This window comes from Bactrocera oleae, chromosome X, assembly GCF_042242935.1.
Source record: "Bactrocera oleae isolate idBacOlea1 chromosome X, idBacOlea1, whole genome shotgun sequence".
Classification (NCBI taxonomy): Eukaryota; Metazoa; Arthropoda; class Insecta; order Diptera; family Tephritidae; genus Bactrocera; species Bactrocera oleae.
In genome coordinates this window covers 26,230,496-26,251,448 of record NC_091541.1, presented here as the reverse complement: position 1 = coordinate 26,251,448, position 20,953 = coordinate 26,230,496, and the positions used below count along the sequence as shown (strand labels likewise).

Here is a 20,953-nt window from a genome sequence, read left to right as displayed (position 1 = left end):
ACAGAAAAAGTTGATAAACGACTTGATCCAGCTACCATGTAAAACATTTGATGTTTCAAGCGGATTTATGCGGCATATGTCGTTCAGTGTGTGTGCTATCTTCATAAAATGACGTGGAAACATGTTCCCGAATGTACCATACTTGAGTAATGCCACAAATTAACGCAATCAGTCCAGACGTTCTACTAGATCAAATCGGTTTGTGGAGACCGCAGAGCGGGCCAACTCGTCAGCCAGTTCGTTTCCGGCTATACCCCTGTGGCCAGGCACCCAAATAAGGTGCACTCGGTTGTGTTCTGATAGGCTGTTCAGCCGTTCTATACACTCCAGCACTAGAAGAGATCTGACCTCATAGGCAGAGATCGCTCTTAGTGCCGCCTGGCTATCGCTAAGTATAGCAATACTTTTATTGTGATAGTTGCGTTGGAGGTTTATCCCTACACACCGACTTATAGCATAGACCTCGGCTTGGAAGATGCTCGGGAAACTTCCCATTGGAATGGAGAGTTTGGTGCTTGGCCCAGCGACCCCTGGACCAATCCCCTCCTCCGTTTTCGACCCGTCGGTGTACCACTTGATAGTGCTTTCCCGTAGCAGCAGATCCAGTGATGAATTATTCCATTCAGACTTGCTGCCGAGGGTAACTTTAAACTTCCTGTTGAAGTTTACTCCTTTGGTAATGCTATCCCTTGGAAGAAGGGCTAGTAGTATTTTCTCACTTAGCGCTTTCATCTGCTGGGATGAGATCACCTTCCCTTTGCCAGCTCCCTCTGATGTCATTTGGAGCAGAGTTCGTTTGGCTGTCTGTTTGATTACCAGATGTAGCGGTGAAAGGTCTAGCAAGACTTCCAGTGCTGCGGTTGGACACGTTCGCATTGCTCCCGACGCGCAGATTCAGGCAAGTCTTTGCAGCTTCGACAGTTTGAGTCCTACCGAAGTCTGCATTGTTTAGCAACCCACGATACCGCTCCATACGTGATAATCGGTCTCACAATCATGGTGTACATCCACCTGATTGTCCTTGGGGAGCACCCCCAGGATTTTCCAGCAAGTCGGTTGCACACCATGATTGCTTTTGTGGCTTTGGTTAAGGTCTGGTCCACGTGCTGCTTCCATCGTAGAGTGGAATCCAGCGTGAGGCCCAGATATTTGACCGTGTTGGCCAACTCCACCACTCTGCCGTCAAGGGATATACTTCTGAGGCCTGGCAGTGACCTCCGTCTGGTGAAGGGAATTATTGTAGTTTTGGAGGGGTTGATGTTTTAACCAACCCCGCTACACCATCCCTTTGCCAGTCCCAATCCCCTCTGTACGATATCGCAGAGTGTGTCTTCGAATTTTCCTCTAGCTAAGATAACAACGTCATCCGCATATCCCTGACAGCGGATTCCATTGCTAGTTAGCCGCTCAAGGAGATCATCCACAACTAGGCTCCAAAGTAGGGGGGATAGCACTCCACCCTGTGGACATCCTCTTGTTGTGCCCAGACGAATTTTAGTGTCATCTACTGCGGTTTCCGCTACCCTAGTGCCCAGTACGGCTTCAATCCATCTGCGCACTGGTGCTGCCACACTCCTTTTCTCCAGTGCTCTTGACACGCTTTCATGAGACGTATTGTCAAAGGCAATGTCAAGGAAGGCGCACACCATCACCTCGCCCCCATCTAACGAATTCTGGATATCTGAGGTTAGCTGGTACAGAGCAGTGTTTGTTGATCTGCCTGCTCTGTAGGCATGTTGTTTCGCATGAAGCGGTGAAGTCTTCAGCACCTTCGATCGTATTTCGTTGTCTATGATCTTTTGCATACTCTTAAGTAGGAAGGAAGTAAGACTGATTGGCCTAAATATTTCGCCAATGAGTAGTCCTTCCTACCTACTTTGAGTATAAAGATCACCCTTGCAGTGCGCCATGGTTCTGGGATATATGCCAGCGCAAGGCTATCCCTCATCAGCCGCACAAGGATACCATCCGCACCCGTTAACTTATATTTTTCAAAGGAGGCCAAAGCCCACTAGATGGAGTCTGCAGTGAAGAGCTGTTTTGCGACTACCCAGTCCAAGCGTGATGGCCTACTTTCGACCATAGGTCGGATATGGTCTTCTTGAATCGTCTCCGGGAAATGCGCGAGTAGAAGAGCCGTGGCTCTTTCTTCTGCGCTGGACGTATAGGTCCCATCGGATCTTTTGATCGCTAGTACTGTGTCCGTCTTACCCCTAGCCAGAGCCTTATGCAGCCTAGCTGCCTCTGGGGTTGAGGAGACGCTTTCACAGAACTTCGTGAAGCTCTTCTGCTTTGCAGTCCTAATCTCCTTATTATAAGCAGTTAGGCTGCATCTGTAATCCTCCCAGTTGCCGGTGCGCTTAGCCTTATTGAATAGCTTGCGCACCGTTTTCCTTAGCCCAGAGATTGCTAGACCACCATGAGCAGTTACGGCTCTTGGTGGTCGTCTTTAGGGGACAGCTGCTGTGATATGCCTCTAGAATGGATTGGTTTAGGGCAGACAGTCTGCTCTCCAATCCAGAAGCAGACGCACTTCTATCCAGCTGCACCTACTGCTAACATTTGTTAAAAGCGAGTCCGTAAAAGCGGCCCAGTCCGTGTTTCTAGGGATACGCTTGGGAGGGAGTAGTTTGACCTCCATCCCCAGTGCGAATCTTATGATACGGTGATCCGACATGGAGGGTTCCGATGACACCCTCCATTGTGAGATCAGCCCTGTCTCAGACTCGCTACTGAGAGTGATGTCAAGCACCTCCCTTCTAACACTAATTACAAAGGCGGGTTCGCACCCCACGTTTGCTATACTTAAATTCTTACTGACTATAAACTCAATGAGAGACTCACCTCGTGTCTTATTTATTTGTAAGATCAATTATTAAACTCAATGAAGTTCTAAATGCCTTACCGCTGGTGGGGGACAGAAAAATACTTTATTGAGCTGAGAACTCATTCATTCTAATTTTATTTTATGAAATGTATGGCTTATATACTATTTACAAATCTTACTATCTAATTAAATGTATATATATGTATATGTGTATGTGGCATGCACACCACATAGGGTTGTTTTTAAGTACAACTCAATACATGTGTGTGTGTGTATGTCCGTATGTATGTAGCACATTGTTTATGCTACATGTTATGGAATTGTTTTTAAGTGCACAGTGCACTTGTGTAATCAATTGCCCAAATACACATATATCTTAGGTTACAAGTTTTATTTATGATTTTGTTTATGTATGTATGTAAATATATTTGGACATACATATTTATGATATGATAGTGGACTGTATTTATTCTTTCATATTTCTTATCTTATCTTATATTGTAAAATAATAAACTTAAATTTATTGCTGCACGCCGTATAAGTTGGCCCTTTTGGTCCCAACGCACATGTTCAATTTTGAACATTCTCCCGGGCGGCAAAAGTGACTCTTGGAAAAGTGACCGCGGCTTGTAATCGCTGCCTGGTTTTTAGTCGATAATAAATGATGATTGCTACTAGTACGCCGATTATAAAAAGCACCAATGATACGTGTCCAGTAACATGATGTATTTTGATTTCCTTTAATTCTATGTTTTCTTTCCTGATTTGTTTTACTATGTTTTGTAACTCCTTGATGTTCTTTAGACTTGTACTTAAGGTCTCTGGTTGGACAATTACTTGAGGGATGGGTACTTCATTTACTTCCATCATCGGTTGATTTACAGGTGCCTCAATTAACTTTTGCGTGTGATAATGTTGTGGAGCCGCAAGAATAACTCCCTTGTAGCGGCCAGTGCATCCTTCTCCTAATTCCATTATGCCCTTCGCTGGTATGTTGAAAAATTCTTTTGATTTGCTGCATTCTACGTCTATAGTTCCATCTGAAAATATATTGTAAAGCCAACTATTACCAGTTTGGAGTTTTATCCAATAGCTAGTCCAATGGCCCTTTTTGAAGAAACAGTTCTTTGTTGTCATGCCACGTAATACCGAGATTTCACATGACTGGTCTGAAGATGGATTCCATGGCCAGTTTCCTTTGCATATGTAATTGTTGTCTAAGCTTGTATCACACCTATTCAATTCTGCTTGTTGCAACAAAATGTATGCATCTAAACCGAAGTTGTAAATTAAGTAGCTTCCTTTTATTATTGGAACCATCATTTCTTCATCATGTTGAAAGGGAATTGGAATAACCCTGTATAACGTTGACGCCTCATGTGCAAATAATGGAATGGTTGTTTTGATCACTACTCTATTGTCTATTATAATTCCCTTTCCTCTCATTAGGTTGTATACATTTTTTAGTATTTCATCTTTTTGCGCTCCCATAAGTTTCAGTTTGGGTGGGAGTTCGCTTTTGATTTTCGATATTTCTTCACGCATTTGAGCTGGTCGTAAAAGTTGTGGGTTTAAATGCCCATGGTTAATATCAATTAATAAATTGATAATTGACGATTGAATATTTTCACATTCCGTTAATGTCATACCGAGTTGTGTTACCATCATTTGATAAATTAATGCCATTTTCTCGGCGTTTAAATTTTTTATTATTTCTGAATAGAATAAATTCAATTGCCCATTCATCTTTACGAAAGTTTCTCGTACTTCTTCTTGCGATTTCTTCATAATATTCAATGATGAATCAATGACAGACGTCTGTTTCTGGATTAATTGTTTCAAATTCTTTTCGTTGTCTAATAAATTAGTTAGGTCTTGCTCTAACTCCTTTCGATCATCTGCATCCATCGTTCCAAACAAAATGTGATGAATAGTTCCTATAAACTCAAACGGCGCTCGACGAGTCCTTTTTGGTTGTAGCAATAAATTATTATCCATTTCCAACGCATTTAATCTTTTCTCCAGTGCTGAATTAATCATTTCACAGCTTGATTCAAAATTGGTGAGAAGATGACATTGTTTTTTCAGTTTTGTGATATAATCGGCTATTCCTTTCATCTGATGAAAGTAAGGTTCCATGTTGTAATACACAACTAAATTCCACGTAGACCTTTCTATATCAACCATGCCAATTTCCTCCAGATATATTGCACTTTTGCTAGGTATCTCCTTTACACGAACATCTCCACCAATCATCGCTGCCATCGCTGTTTGCATTAGCAAAAGCATGCAAATTACTGCCGATGTTGTAGTTATTCTCCTGCTTCTACAAGTTTTTGAGTATTCTTGTTGGAAATTTTTTCTCTCTTCTTCCGAGTAGAGTGGACATATTTTACTGATAGGCCTTTTCACATCACTATCTTGTGTCTGAATGGTTACTACTCTCACCATTCCATCAGATCCTTTATGTATTTCAGTAATTTTTCCCATCGGCCATTTAGCTGGATGAGAAGTCTCGTTTTTTAGCAACACAATTTGTCCTTCTTTGATATTGCTCATCGGCTGTTTCCACTTGTACCTTTGTTGTAAAGTATGTAGATATTCCTCTTTCCAATTCTTCCAAAATTGATATCTCATTTTTTGTAGAAGATTCCATCTATCTAATGTCGTCAAATTTCCTTCTTGAAACGGTTCTGGCGCACTCACCAATGATCTTCCAATTAGAAAATGCCCTGGTGTAAGTATGCTGTTATCCTCGCAATCTTCTCCAGTAGTATAAAGTGGACGTGAATTTAAAACTGCTTCAATTTGTGTTAACAGCGTAGTCAACTCTTCATATGTGAGAGTATTATCTCCTATGATGCGCTTAAGGTGATATTTCATAGACTTAACACCTGCCTCCCAAATTCCTCCAAAGTGAGGACTTGCCGGGGGAATAAAATGCCACTTGATGCCTTCTTTTTCCATAATTGGGGCAATAATGCTGTTGTTTGCAATAGCTAGTTTCAAGTCTTTGTCCAAACACCTAGCTGCTCCCACAAAGTTTGTGCCATTGTCTGAATACATATTGGCACTTTTTCCTCTTCTTGCAAAGAAACGCCGCAATGCAGCCAAAAACGATTCCGTTGATAAGTCGCTTACGGTTTCTAGATGAATTGCTTTTGTCGCCATGCACACAAAGACAGCAATATATCCTTTGTATGATTTTTGGCCTCTTCCTTTTGAACAGCGTATTTGAAATGGTCCTGCATAATCTACTCCGGTATTATAAAATGGATGGCTGGGTATAACTCGGCATGATGGTAAATTTCCCATTAATTGTGTCATTACTTCTTGGCTATATCGAATGCATCGTACACACTTTCTTACATACTGCTTTAGTTGACTTTTAATGCGAATGATCCAGTACTCCTTCCTGATGTGTGTCCGCATTAAATTAATGCCACCATGTAATGTTATTTTATGTGCTTCTTGGATGATCAAATTCGCTAGTTCACAATTTGTCAGTATGATTGGATGCTTAGTGTCATAACAGATTTGGGAATTTTGTAGTCTTCCTCCTACTCTTAAAATGCCATCTTCATCCACAAAAGGATATAAGGTTGATAATTTGTTTTTTCTATCCAACACTTTGTTATTTTTTAATTGCCGTATTTCATCATAAAAATCCAAATTTTGTTGTATTTTGATTATAGTTTTCTTTGCTAATTGCATGTCATCTACTGTTAAATAATCCGCTTTTATCGTTTTTTTTTAAGTTTATTTGTTGTCAGTTCGACTATTCGATCTAGCCCCTGTATCCATCTCTTTGGATGCTTGTTCAATTTTTTGTTGCTCCTGTGCTCGTTTCCTTTCATGTGCGGCTTCGCATATCTGGCGTACATTCCCATAAATATTGTTAACGAAGTAGTCGTGGTTCGGTGCTACTTTCCCTGTCAATTTCACATGGTTGCTGTAGAATTCGTTCCCCCTCACTTCAATGCCCTCTAAATCGGCATCATTTTGGTACAGGGCTGTAATTTCTCCTTGCAGCTCCTGTTGACGTTTTAATAAGTCTGCTGTGTTTGACATATTTATTATTTTTTAATACAAACTGTTTGATATTCTCCAAAGAAATCGTTGGAGGTATATTGATTTGGTCGCCTGGTTGACCTTGCTGTGCCTCGATTCACAGCCGTTGAGTATTTCTTTGAATGACAGTTTATGATGACACAGCGTTTAGTTTCTTACTAATACGGCTTATGTGATCACTTTTATAAGCACGAATATACACCCGTCTTACTATTTTTACTTTAAGGATTTCTTCCTTTCCTTTTTAAATTTGCCTGTATTTTTATGAATAACAGGGCTTATTATCTTGGCTGAGCTCTTTATTTTTACTCGAAGGACCAACTTTCTTATTTATTTGTAAGACCAATTATTAAACTCAATGAAGTTCTAAATGCCTTACCGCTGGTGGGGGACAGAAAAAGACTTTATTGAGCTGAGAACTCATTCATTCTAATTTTATTTTATGAAATGTATGGCTTATATACTATTTACAAATCTTACTATCTAATTAAATGTATATATATGTATATGTGTATGTGGCATGCACACCACATAGGGTTGTTTTTAAGTACAACTCAATACATGTGTGTGTGTGTATGTCCGTATGTATGTAGCACATTGTTTATGCTACATGTTATGGAATTGTTTTTAAGTGCACAGTGCACTTGTGTAATCAATTGCCTAAATACACATATATCTTAGGTTACAAGTTTTATTTATGATTTTGTTTATGTATGTATGTAAATATATTTGGACATACATATTTATGATATGATAGTGGACTGTATTTATTCTTTCATATTTCTTATCTTATCTTATATTGTAAAATAATAAACTTAAATTTATTGCTGCACGCCGTATAAGTTGGCCCTTTTGGTCCCAACGCACATGTTCAATTTTGAACACCTCGTGTGTTACAGTCCGTGCTGCCCCATTCGGTGTGGTGGGCATTCGCGTCGCAACCCATGATGAGGGGCAGCTTATTCCGCCTGCAGTACTCCACCAGGTTGCCGACTGCCTCTAGGGTGCTGTCGGAGTTTCCCCCGGAAAATAGGCCGCTGCCACGACGACGTCCGCTTCTTCGTCGTACCTTGCTTGCACGGCGATCAGGTCCTGAGTTAGGAACTCTGAAATACAGAAGAAGTCAATACCGTTCCTAAGTACTATGCAGGTTCTAGGTCTCTCACTTGAGAGATCCCAGACTACCTTATTTGACTCCGTTTTGAGACCCCTGACCTCTCCTTTATTGACCCATGGCTCCTGGATCAGTAGTATGCCCAGTCCATCCATCGTGAACCTGCTCGCGATAACCGCCGAGGCCGACGCCGCGTGATGCAGGTTCACCTGGGCAACTTCTAAGCGCGGCCCCATTACAGGATCGGCTCCATGAGGAATTGGTCCTCATGCTCACCGTCCTCCGCAATGTCTCCCGCCAGGTTTGTGAGCCCCTCCAGAAGCTCCTGAGTGGAGGGTAGCGCCCCCCCCTTGCTCGCCCGTCTTCTCGGAAGGGACTTTCGTCGTTGTCTCAGCAGTTGCCGCCTGCTTCGACGTACTTGCGCAGGGTTGAGTCGCAACCTCATCCACCTGCATTTTCTTTGCTGCATCACCCTCGGTGATCGTTTTTGGCTTGAATGGCCTCAGGACCACCGAGCTAAACCTATAGTTCAGGCGGAAGCTCACCCTCCTGACGAATTTGTATGATTCGTCATCAATGCAGAGGCAGAGCCTCCACCCTGAATCCTCAGCTATGCTGCTGGTCACCCGCCAGGCCGATGTGTCGAGGCCATCGTTTTGATTGCGGATGAGTCCTAGAGCAAACTCGTAAAACTTTCCTGCGCATCTAAGAAGGAATACCGTCATGCTGTGCATGGGCGGAATTTCGTCCCCCTTTTCGCGCAGAGGATGGGGCCATTCTAGCCTGCTAGCTTGGGAGCGATCTCCCTCAGCCAACAAGCCGACCTTTCATCCTTGCAGTCAACCTGCAGCATGCCTCCCTTAAAATATACCCCATGGAAGGAGGCTTTGTATCCAGACCCTCTGAATACCTCCTCCATGAGTAAGTCTTGGAGCACGGTGAGCTCCTCCGCTCCCAGCGCCTCCGCCGAGTATTTCAGCGGCAGCACAGACATGCGAATGCCTTTGAGGGCATCCGCATACCTGCGCTGTCCCTCCACTGGCCGGGGGGGTTTGGGGCGGAGCAGTGGCTACCAGTCGCCTGTGCGATGTTGCCCCTCTGCCGCTTGGTGTTGGGCGGCTCCTGCGGCGTCAGCTGTCCGCTTTTTCGCTTAGCTGCTTGGGTGGTCAAGGGAGCTGCCCTTTCGCAACCTCGGCTCGCGGGCTGAGTTGCGTTTACTGGGCAGTGGCCTCGATTGCTGCCATCACGCTTTCTAGTGGCCGCGGTGATACCACCCTTTTGCTTTCCTGAAGCCGGGGAGGTGCTGTCACCTCTCACCCTGTTTCGCGCTAGGGTTTCGGCTTCCTCCGGAGTTCTTCCCTCCTGGAGGTGCCTCAGGTACCACTTCAGGCTGGCACCACTCATTCCCTTTCTTCTGGGATCGTCCTGTCCTCCCGGACATCCCGTTGGTGGCATGGGGGTAGTCTGCCTCCCCTCTTCCTTCTTCGTTTATGAGCCCCACCACTGATCGACCGTTGCGACTCCTCTGTGTCCGAGCAGTTGCTCCTGCTCGAGAGAGTCTCCGTCGGGTTCTCCTTTTCTTTTCCCGCAGCAGCCGCAGTAGAAGTCGCCTGCTGAACGCCACTGCACGAGGGCATGTCATCCTCGTCATCCCTGGCATGCTCCTCGAACAGCGCTCGCTCTTCTGGCGAAAGGGCGTCCAGGAAGCTAAACTTACGATTAGTGCCTGATTCGCCCTTACCTGCACCGCTGCTCTTGTTGTTTCCGTTGTCCAAAGTCGTTTGCTGTTGTTGTTGCCGGGTTCCAGTAGTTGTAGTTGTTGTGGTTTTTGTTTTAGTTTTGCTCATCTTTTTCTTACGACCCTTGGCTCGACAGGGCGAGCCGTCAGGTCAACTTTTCTATAGGGGAACAGAGAGTCCGCCGCGCCAGAGCCCCTTGACGCGGTAAGGCCACCGTTACTTCTCAATGCGGCCCGGTGTTGGGAAGGCTCCGTTATACCACAGCCGAATCTACCTCCTGGCTGCATATCATCCAATGGGCACGGGAGTCGCATAACACCCTGGATTAGGAGGTGGCAGCTCTTGGTTGTCGCACGCATGCGGCTTCTGACAACTAGTGTGAGGGTGCAAGCACCGCTCACACCAGGTGGGAGATGCCGAGATGCCTTGCGACTTAAGCCCCTGCACCACGGCAAGGTGCCTGCCATTCGCAGAGGTAGCGCTGAACATGAATGAATTCGGTATAGATCGTGGTCTAAGCTCCGTATCCCTAAAGTAATGATTTCCGTCTCACTAGTTGTTTTTTTTCCTCAGCCACGAGTTTATATCAGATATGTATATGTACCAATTTCATTTGGGCTAACTAGGTTGATTTTAATACCAATATTTCGGATATGAAAAAAATATAATAATGAGGCTAAGTGAGTCTAAGACCTATAATATCTATATATATAAAAATGAAACCCGTTTCCCGTTGTAACGCCATAACTTGAGGCTGTTGTTTTGTTTGTGATTTTCTAATACTCTGTAGAAGGTTCTTACGGAAAAAAATATCAAGAAAATGTCTCAGAAAGATTGAAAAAATACATTTAATTTTGTATATTTTAAAAAACGCGCGTAACGAATGTCATCATCATTCACAGCCATAGACTATATTGAAAGGGCATCGTTTGTTCAGAAATGTGGTTAACTAATTAAATTATATCACACTAATTTACTAATATTTGAAAATTACCCGCCACAATTAAATGTACCGACTAATACTAATTGTGTGTTGATTTCATTTTAATGTAAGTATTTAATAATAATAAAATATGTATACTATGTGTTAGATTTCAGAACGCAGTACACAAATTTCGCATAACCTATTAAGTAATCTGTGGTAATCTGACACACATAATCTAACATAGCGCTAACAATAATTTTATTAAGTTTTTAATAAAGTTTGTTTTGTTTTAAAGACTAAGAAGTTTACTAAAAAGTGTTTGTTAATCACGGTAAGTTCGCAGCTTAATATCGATTTTTGGTAGCTTTTGATGACTACACAATATTAAAATTTGGTATACACGGTTAAACAGAAAATATAAGCGAGTAATTTTTTATTTTAAGTTGGATTTTCGTTTTTAAAAATGTCACCAAGCAGACGTACAAAGTTAGGCCGCAGAACTCGAAATACTCGGTATTGTAAGTTGGCGTAATCTACTGTACTGACTACTGTCTCGCCCACAAAACGCAAAGAATTGCAAATTTATAAAATGCAAAACTAAGCTGCAAATTAATAAAACTGAAATTTGGTACAACGAATCGCACTTATGAGAAGCACCTCTGGGTTAAAACCGTTTAAAAAGTAGGCGCCCCCTAATAGATTCAGTGTATATATTTCCAAAGCTATTCAAGCTTTATCACACAGGACAAATCCTTTCGGACACCTCTTACGACAGTGTTAAACTAGCTAAAATTGGATGGATTAGGTTAAAAACTACTAAAAATGTTATAAACCAATACCAAAACCGTCAGAGACATTAAATTTTACACATGAAATGGTACGAAAGAGTGTTATAGGAGGCGACGTAATAATTAGACGATGGGCGTGGCACTGCCCACCATTTGGCAAAAACTCATATTTTAGGACTCAATCGACCAAATTCAATAGGTGGCATTTTTTTTGACATTCCTATGTTATGGGCGAAATTGGACTAAAACCACACCTACTTTCCGTATAACACCACTATCATCTAATTCTTTTACTTTCCAGTATACAAATCAAGCACCAATGAATATATCGGGATTCAACTGTGCACATATAGTGCCTATAAGGTATGCCATCTCAAATAACTGTTCAAGCCCCTAGGCACCGAATATGAGAACCTATAGCTTACTTCTTCCATAAAATATCGGTCGGTGTGAAAATATATAATTAAAATTCAGGGAAAATCCTTTCCTGAAAATAATATGGTTGTGTATCAAAAATGGGTTGAATCGGGCCAGTCCTTCCCTTAGCCCCCATATACCTAATAGAAAGAATTTATGGCTGACCGCATATATCGGCGAATATGTAAGTTATTTCAATAAAATTAAGTGAGCGTAATTTTCTAATGACAGTGCTTCCTTGCGCCTAAAATTGATAAAATTTAGTGAAATCTTGCCCCAGCCCTAATATCAGAATTTTCAAACAGCCGGTTGACTTTACTCCTTATATATTGGTGATGGTATGTAAAGTACCTTAATGAAACTCAGAGAGAATTTTTTGTTTGTTATTAATATGTAGTAATGTATAATAGTAATATAACATTTTCAAATTATATTTATAACTGAACGTATATTATTGGATATGTTATAGTTTTATTCCGAATTTATGTGAAATTATTCTACGAATTACTCCAACTCCCATATAGTAAATATAATTATTTTCGTTATTCTAACAAACCTTGTGCCGAATATGAGTCAGTGTGTGAGTTTATCTCGAAAATATTATATCAAAACAATTGAATTTAGTGATTGCTTTTAAAAAGGTAAAAATTATTAAACCGGACACATGTTTTGATTTATGTCAAGATGATGAAAATTTTGGGGGGCAAAACTGTTGTGCTGTGCATACGAAAAAGGCTTCGAGATTACTCCAATCCATTGGAACTTCCTAACACCAAGTAAGTCAATGAATTATTGACAAAGCCATTTATAAACAAGCAAAAAAGATATAAGTTCAGGTGGAACCGAACAACTTGCATGAATCAAAGTCTGGAAAATTCCTTGAGGTGCCGGTAAAACTTTATATTAAACAAGTAAGGAAGGGCTAAGTTCGGATGTAACCGAACATTTTATACTCTCGCAAAGTCAAATAGTATACTCGTTGGGGATTTCTTTGTGGATTGACCGATATTTTCGGTAGAAGGTCAACTATAGGCACTGGGGCCACATATTCAGTACTTAGGGGCTTGAACAGTTTTGGTTCGATTTAGACAATTTTTGGCCACAAGGTGGCATACTTTAATCGCATTATTCACGCAAAGTTTTATCCCGATACAGTCATTGTTGCCTGATTTGCATAGCGGAAACATAGTGGAAAGTGAAAGTATCAGATGGAATTTAAAATGGTGTTATATGGAAAGTAGGCGTGGTTGTAATCCGATCGCCCATTTTCGCACTATGACATAGAAACATGAAAAGAACGTTATGCACCGAATTTGGTTGATATCGGTTAAGCAGATCTCAAGATATGGGTTTTCACCTAAAAGTGGGCTGTGCCACGCCCGCTGTCTAATTTTGAACGCGGTTCCTATAAAGTCATCTCATACCATCCCAGAAACCTCTGGCGTGTTTAGTGCTTGATTTATCGCGCTTTTAGTAGTTTTTAGCAGTACCGTTATATGGGGAGTGGGCGGAGTTGCCACCCGATTTCAACTATTTTCACACCGTCAATAGAAGTGCTAAAAACATTTACTTCCAGTGAATTTTGTTATTATGGCATTAGCGGTTTAAGAAATATGCACATAAAACCTATTAGAGGCGGGACCACGCCCACTTAAAAAAAAAAATGTAACTGCAGATGCCCTTCCCTAATGTGATCCTGTGTACCAAATAACAGTCTTGTATCTTATTGCGGAGCTTAGTTATGGCAATTTATTTGTTTTTGCTTAATGGCGTTTTGTGGGCGTGGCAGTGGTCCGATTAAGCCCATCTGCAATACCAACCGTCTCACGGTACCAAGAAACATGTCTACCAAGTTTCATAAAGGTATCTCAATTTTTTACTTAAGTTACAGCTTGCACGGACGGACGGACAGACAGTCAGTCACCCGGATTTCAACTCGTCTCTTCATCCTGATCATTTATATATACCTATATAACCCTATATCTAACTCGATTAGTTTTAGGTGATACAAACAACCGTTAGGTGAACAAAAGTATTATACTCTGTAGCAACAGGTTGCGAGAGTATAAAAATGTTGCGAAAGAATTTAGCATTCGTTATTCGAAGAAAACGTGGACAAATTACAATAAAATTTGGTATCTTCTTGACTTATATTATACATATTATACACATTGACCCATCTTTTCGGTAAAAAGTCAAGTATAGGCACAGGGTAGACATATTCGGTACCTATGGGCTTGAACAAATTGAGTTCGATTCGGAGAATTTTTGGTCATGAGCTGCCGCACTTCAAAGACACTATTTGTGCAGGCTTGTATCTTTAATTGATGCTTTATTTATATACCTAAGTAGGAAAGAATCAGATGGAATTTAAAATTGTGTTATATGGAAAGTAGGCGTGGTTGTAGTCCGATTTTCCCCATTTATAGGAATAAATGGAATATAATAGGAATATTAGAGGAATGTACCGAATTTGATTGAAAGAAAGTATATGGTAAGAAAGATTGTGCAAATTTGGATGATATAGCTTTATTGGTTTGGAAGATATACATATACAATAAACTTATAGGGGGCGTGGCCACGCCCAGTTTTTAAAGATTATCAAACCACAGATGCCCCTCCCTAAAATTATTCGTTGTGCCAAATTTGAGTTTTGTGTCTTAATTTACTTAGCTTATCGCATATTGAACGTTTTCTAGTGATGGCGGTTTGAGGGCGTGGCAGTGGTCCAATTACGAAGTTTCATTAAGATATCGGAACTTTTCCTCAAATTATCGCTTGAACAGACGGACAAGCAGACAGACAGTCACTCGGAATTCAACTAATCTCGTCAACCTGATCTATTATATATTATATTTGTATATATCCCTATACCTAACTCGAATACTTTTAGGTGTTACAAACAACCGTTAAGTGAACCAAACTATGATACTCTGTTGCAACATGTTGCAAGAGTATAATAAAGTTTGTTACAGATACACAAGTTATTTTCGTTTAAATAAGGAAGCATTTTGTTTTGTTTTAAGTGAGATGAAGAAACATTTCCACTGTTACGTAAGGAGCGGTTGCATGGATATCGAAAGCATCACAGACTTCCATAGGACTTAAATTATCGAAACTACATAGACTTACCGGGGGCAATGCGTACGTAACGGCAGCACCGGAAAACGTGCTGGAACTCACATCGCTCAACTTAGTAATCCATCAAACAGCCCTTCTACCGAGGGACGATATTATCAAAAGGGCAAACTTCACAAAGATGTTTAAAGTTACCCTCGGAAGTAAGGTCGAATGGAGTAACTCCATGCTTAACCTATTAATGTGAGATCGAAAACGTCGGAAGGCATGGGAGGACCGTCCACTAAACATTCCATATCCATGGGATGTTTTCCGAACATAATCCAAGCAAAAGTCTTTGCTAAAATTAGGTGTGTAAAAATAAATCTCTTTCTCTACTATCGCAAAGAACATATTGCCATACTCAGCGATAGTGAAGCGGTACTCAGGGAGGTACAGGGGTGTATAGAACGTTTGAACGGCCTATCAGTTTGCAACCTGGTGCATCTCATCTGGGTGCTGGGTGATAAAAGGGTCGTCGGAAACAAACTGGCTGACCAATTTGACCACTCTGTACCTGCTTTTAGGATAGTAGGACAGGAACCCTGCATCGCGATGGAAAAAACAGCTCTGCAAATAGTAGAGAGAGTGATTATAACTTCACAAGGTTCCAAAGTATTATAAACATTCCCAAAGACAAATTTCGGTTACTATCGGCATTCTATACTGACCTTTGTCCACTCCTGTTGAACATGGGTATATCCTCTTGTGCAATTTTGCGACATGCAGCCGAAAACTCCGAAGCACCTGATTTTAGACTACACAGCAACCTGTAGACACAGGATTAAGGTCCTTGGATCTATATATCCGAATAGGGATCATGTCGCCTTAATAGCTCCCACCAATATCCTAGAATTTATCAGAGTGCTGGTTCTTTGTTTATTTATTTATTTATTTAAACGCCAATCGGCAATAGACATAGATATAATAAAGAATTAAAGTTTTATACAAAAGTGGCTAGGGTATATTAGTGTAATATCTGGAAAATATTTTAATAATTGTAAGTTAATATGTAATTCAGACTTGATTTAGATGTAATTCAGACGAGCAGGTGTCTCTTAGTGTTTTCGGTAAAAGCAGCGTATGTTCCTCCATAGAAATCAATTTCACCTTGAAGTGAATTTACTAAATTAGCCAGTCTATTCTGAGGACCATGGACAACATAATTTTTTCTTGGATTTCGATGTTTTTAGTAATCTATTTCGCCTCAGGGTAAGACCAGCAGGGGCGAGTTCAAAACTGTTTAGGATCTCATGAGCATCAGTGATGTTATTGACTACTTTGTAGAAAAAGCAGAGGTCAGCGACCTGTCGACGAGAAGACAGTTTGTTTATACAGTAGCACTGGTAGACCTCATCAGTAGTGCAGATGTGACTTGGTGACGATAGTTTATAGGCCAGTGACTTACAGAATTTACGCTGCAACTTTTCAACTTTATCGATTGTCGTGTTAGTGTAGGGAGACCAGATTACCGAACCATATTCCAAAATTGGTAGTACAAGTGACTTGAATAGTCTAATGAGTGTCCAAGGGTTTTTGAAATCTTTACCCCTCCTCAGTATAAAACCAAGGGCTTTGAACGCCTTTGATGTAATTTTGTCTGCGTGGTGTGAGAAGGTGAGCTTATTATCAACAATGATACCTAAGTCTTTTATGTTCTCGACCTCCGCTATCTCAAGCCTATCAAGTTTGTAGCTCGTGCGGATCGGTGAGTGTGAGCGAGCGAAAGATACGGCCGCACATTTGTTTACGTTGAGATCCAGCTTGTTCACTCGACACCAGCCACTGAGGATATTTATGTCTTGTTGCAAAATTATGATGTCTGTCTCCCAAGTAATCGGTCTAAATATTTGGAGGTCATCAGCATACAGAAGGAAATCAGAAGCAAAATTATTACCAATGTCGTTGACGAAGATGTTAAATAGTACAGGACCAAGGTGAGATCCTTGTGGCACACCAGAGATTACTTCATATTCACTGGATAAGTGGCCATCTACTCTGACTTGCAAGCGTCTGCCTGTGAGGTATGTACGTATCCAAGCCAATGCACGTCCAGCCACACCATATTTACTTAGCTTATCTAAAAGTATTTCGTAGTCAACACGGTCGAAAGCCTTGCTGAAGTCTGTGTAAATGCTGTGTGTGCAGTTGCCGGAATCCATGGAGTTCAGCAGTTTGTCGACGTATATGAACAAATTGGTAGTGGTGGATCTGCCAATAGTAAAGCCATGTTGTTTGGTTGTTATGATGTTTTCAATTGCCTGACGTATCTGTGGAAGCACTAACCTCTCAAATAGTTTTGCAAGTGCAGACTGTATGCAGATAGGACCGTAGTTGGTAACCAAGGTCTTGGGCCCCTCTTTATGAATCGGTGAGATGTATGACAGTTTCAAGTAGGTCGGGAAGGTACCATGGTAAAGAGATTCGCCAAATATTATATATGTGTCAAAGGCTCACATAGGCCTACCGCACAGTTTTTGAAGAATATGTTAGGTAAACCATCGGGGCCTGAACCTTTCTTCTTTGAGTACTGCATCGTAGGTCACTGTCATCCAAGTGTGTGCGCTGTGTACCAGGATTGAAGGTTGCAATACCTGGGTCGTTGCTATTCGATGGAACGTAGATGCTGTGGAAGAAGGACGCAAAGAGGTTACTGATACCTGGTCCCGTATCTGCTGAGCGGTCATTCCAGGCTACGGAAGATGGTATGTCACCGGTGTAACGGTTTTTGTCCTTGATAAAATTCCAGAATGCTTGGATCTCCGATTGCAGTTTGTCCTCTACCTTGTCGACATAACTTTTGTAGCAATCGATACTTAACTTTTTGCATTCCAATCTTAACCTGCTGAATCGTAAATAAATTGGCTTAGTTTTCCGAATTTCAGGTGTGCAGATTTCTTCTGTTTGACTTTGTGAATGAGATCATGTGAGAACCAAGATGGATAGTTACTTGACTTGTGTACGTGTACTGAAACAAACTGGTTTACACCTTCAAAGATTTTATAATAGAGAAAGTCCAACTTACTGTCAATAGTCTCGAGTTTGTAGAGGTCAATCCAGTTCGTTCTTAAGAGAGAGGTATTAAGGGCTGCGTAGTTAGCCTTTTTAAATACGTATGATGAGGAATTATCTGGCGTCAACCCCGGCCGAAAATTAAGCAAGATGTCGATAGCAGGATGGTACTTATCTTCTGGGACAAGAGCAACTGCGTGTTCCGGAGAAGAGTCAATGTCACTGAAACAAAGGTCAAGTGTTGAGTTCCAGGCATTTTGAATGTAATTTTGTTGAGTGCACTTTAATGAAGCAAAGCCATCATAAAGTTGCTTTTCACATTGGACACGAGGCAAGTTGCTAGGAATATTGAAGTCCCGACAATCATGACGTTGGAGTTTTGGTGTTTGTCCATTATAAATGAAACGGTAGCTATGTGGCACTCGAAGATCTCAAGAGTTGATTGAGGAGGTATGTAGATGCAGCCGATGATCATATCGCGAGAAGCTCCCTTGACACGGATGAATATTTGCTCTAAATCGTTGTTTGTTATTGCAATTTGTTCTGTATGGAGACTACGTTTACAGGCGATGAAGACACCACGTGGTACCTGCTCGTTGGTGTACCTGCTCGTTGATGAGAGAAACACGGTCTTTACGGTAAATACTTTATGTTGAATCAATGACTTCACCATCACATATGGATGAGTGAAGCGAGGATTCCGAAATACATACAACGTCGTACTGGTTAGCCGCCAATGCTGTTTAAAATGTTGAGAGTTTTGAACGCAGACCTCTGACGTTCTGGTAGCACAGGTGGACGTAAGATACTTTCTTCTTGCTCATTGAGCGGACGAAAATTTCTTTTAACGATTCTAGGGACACCATGGATATATTTAATTGTGTTACTGTCATCACCACTCTTCACGATTGAATCAAGCTCTTGACGCAAATTTTTCAGATGAAGTTGTTGAGAGGGCTGGTAGGCAGCCTCATATCTACGTTTAGCTTGTCTTCAACTGATGTAAGTCTGTCATCCAGGGCAGAACATTGATTTGATAGCGAGACATTTTGTTCTGACAGTTTGCTTACCTCTTTTCTTAAGTCCTTGATTGCACTTAAAAATGATTTTTTAAGGTCCCTGAACTCACGTTCATAATTTGCTGTAAAACGTTCAAAGTTTATCTTGAATAAGGTTTCAATATCCTTTGGCGGTGGCGGTATCTGTTGTGTTGTATTAACTTTTTTGGGTGGCATTTTGTAAGTACACGATACAGGAAAAAAACAAAAGATATGTTCCAAATAATTCCGGAGTAATTTTTTTATTTTCGTGTGTTATCAATGCATTAATTCACTCTATGATGTCTGATTCACAATCAATGTTAATGTTTGTTATGCTTTTTATTATTACACCTCACAATATTACGTCGCACACATCTTTCTTTGTTGTACGAAATTCAATTATGGTTCAATATCAAAATTTAATCGAACTTTTCTTTGTACATCCTTTATATTTTCTTATAAGAATTATTATTTTCTTTTAAGGAAACTTATATGAGGCATTAGTTTAATATTCTTTCACTTTTATATATACAATTGATGTAATATTTTCAGATATTATGGAGCACTTTTCACTATGCAGACTGCACATGTTCACGGCTACCTAACCTTTGTGAGTCCGTTTTTGTTTTATCGACTAGTTATATGAAAGGGATTCTCTGTTGATGTGTTAAAACTACTTTGTATATTTGGCGTACTTTGGTTGCGGTTGCGCATACGAACAAATTGTATACATAAGTACTTCAACAAAATTTGTATTTTCAGTTAAGGGTTTATACATGGGTTTCCTCGAGCAAAAAACGGTTTATTATACTCTCGCAACATGTTGCTACAGAGTATAATAGTTTTGTTCGCCTAACGGTTGTTTGTACCACTTAAACTAATCGAGTTAGATATAGGGTTATGCATATATTAATGATCAGGATGAAGATACGAGTTGAAACTCGGTGACTGTCTGTCCGTTCGTCCGTCTGTGCAAGCTGTAACTTGAGTAAAAATTAACATATCTTATATCATACCACTGCCACGCCCACAAAACGCCATTAATAAAAAATAAATAAATTACCATAACTAAGCTACACAACAAGATACAAGACTGTTATTTGTTATACAGGGTCACATTAGGGTGGGGCATCTGCAGTGGTCACGCCCCCTAATAGGTTTAATGTGCATATCTCCTAAACTGCTAACGCTATAATAACAAAAGTCACTGAGAACAAATATTTCTAGCACCTATATCGCCCTCTTACCATATAACAGTACTGTTAAAAACTACTAAAAGCGCGATAAATCAAGCACTAAACACGTCAGAGACATTAAATTTTATCTCTGGGATGGTATGAGATGACTTTATAGAAATCGCGTTCAAAATTAGCTGCCACGCTCACTTTTGGGTGAAAACCAATATCTTGGGGTCTGCTTAACCTATTTCCACCAAATTCGGTACATAACATTCTTCTCATATGACTATGTTATAGTGCGAAAATGGGCAAAATCGGATTACAACCACGTCTATTTCCCATATAACACCATTTTCAATTCCATCTGATTCTTTCATTTTCCACTATGCATATCAAGCAACAATGATTATATCGGGGTAAAACTTTGCGTGAATAATACGTTTAAAGTATGCCACCATGTGACCAAAAATTGTCTAAATCGAACCAAAACTGTTCAAGCCCCTAAGTACTAAATATGTGGACCCCAGTGCCTATCGTTGACCTTCTACCGAAAATATCAGTCAATCCACAAAGAAATCTCAAACGAGAGTACCATTTGACTTTGCGAGAGTATAAAATGTTCGGTTACATCCGAACTTAGCCCTTCCTTATTTGTTTAACATCAAGTTTTGCCGAAACCAGTCTTTGATTATTGCAATATACGAGAGTGTAAAGTGTTCGGTCAC

General features: G+C 40.7%; 3 protein-coding genes across 5 annotated transcripts in view; 1 reads left to right on the top strand and 2 right to left on the bottom strand.

Moving 5' to 3' along the window:
- The window catches only part of CaMKI (Calcium/calmodulin-dependent protein kinase I), a 407,212-nt gene that overhangs the window by 16,104 nt on the left and 370,155 nt on the right, over positions 1 to 20,953 (top strand). The window lies entirely within an intron of this gene.
- Positions 2,925 to 10,968, bottom strand: LOC138857974 (uncharacterized). The gene is made up of 2 exons (XM_070112304.1): positions 8,084 to 10,968; positions 2,925 to 8,004 (listed from the first exon to the last, which is right to left on the bottom strand). The coding sequence occupies exon 2, from the start codon at positions 6,539 to 6,541 to the stop codon at positions 3,398 to 3,400; it is 3,144 nt and encodes a 1,047-aa protein (XP_069968405.1). The 5' UTR covers positions 6,542 to 8,004; positions 8,084 to 10,968; the 3' UTR covers positions 2,925 to 3,397.
- On the bottom strand, positions 15,870 to 19,741 carry LOC118682511 (probable RNA-directed DNA polymerase from transposon X-element). The gene is made up of 2 exons (XM_036371426.2): positions 18,024 to 19,741; positions 15,870 to 17,966 (listed from the first exon to the last, which is right to left on the bottom strand). The coding sequence occupies exon 2, from the start codon at positions 17,158 to 17,160 to the stop codon at positions 16,138 to 16,140; it is 1,023 nt and encodes a 340-aa protein (XP_036227319.2). The 5' UTR covers positions 17,161 to 17,966; positions 18,024 to 19,741; the 3' UTR covers positions 15,870 to 16,137.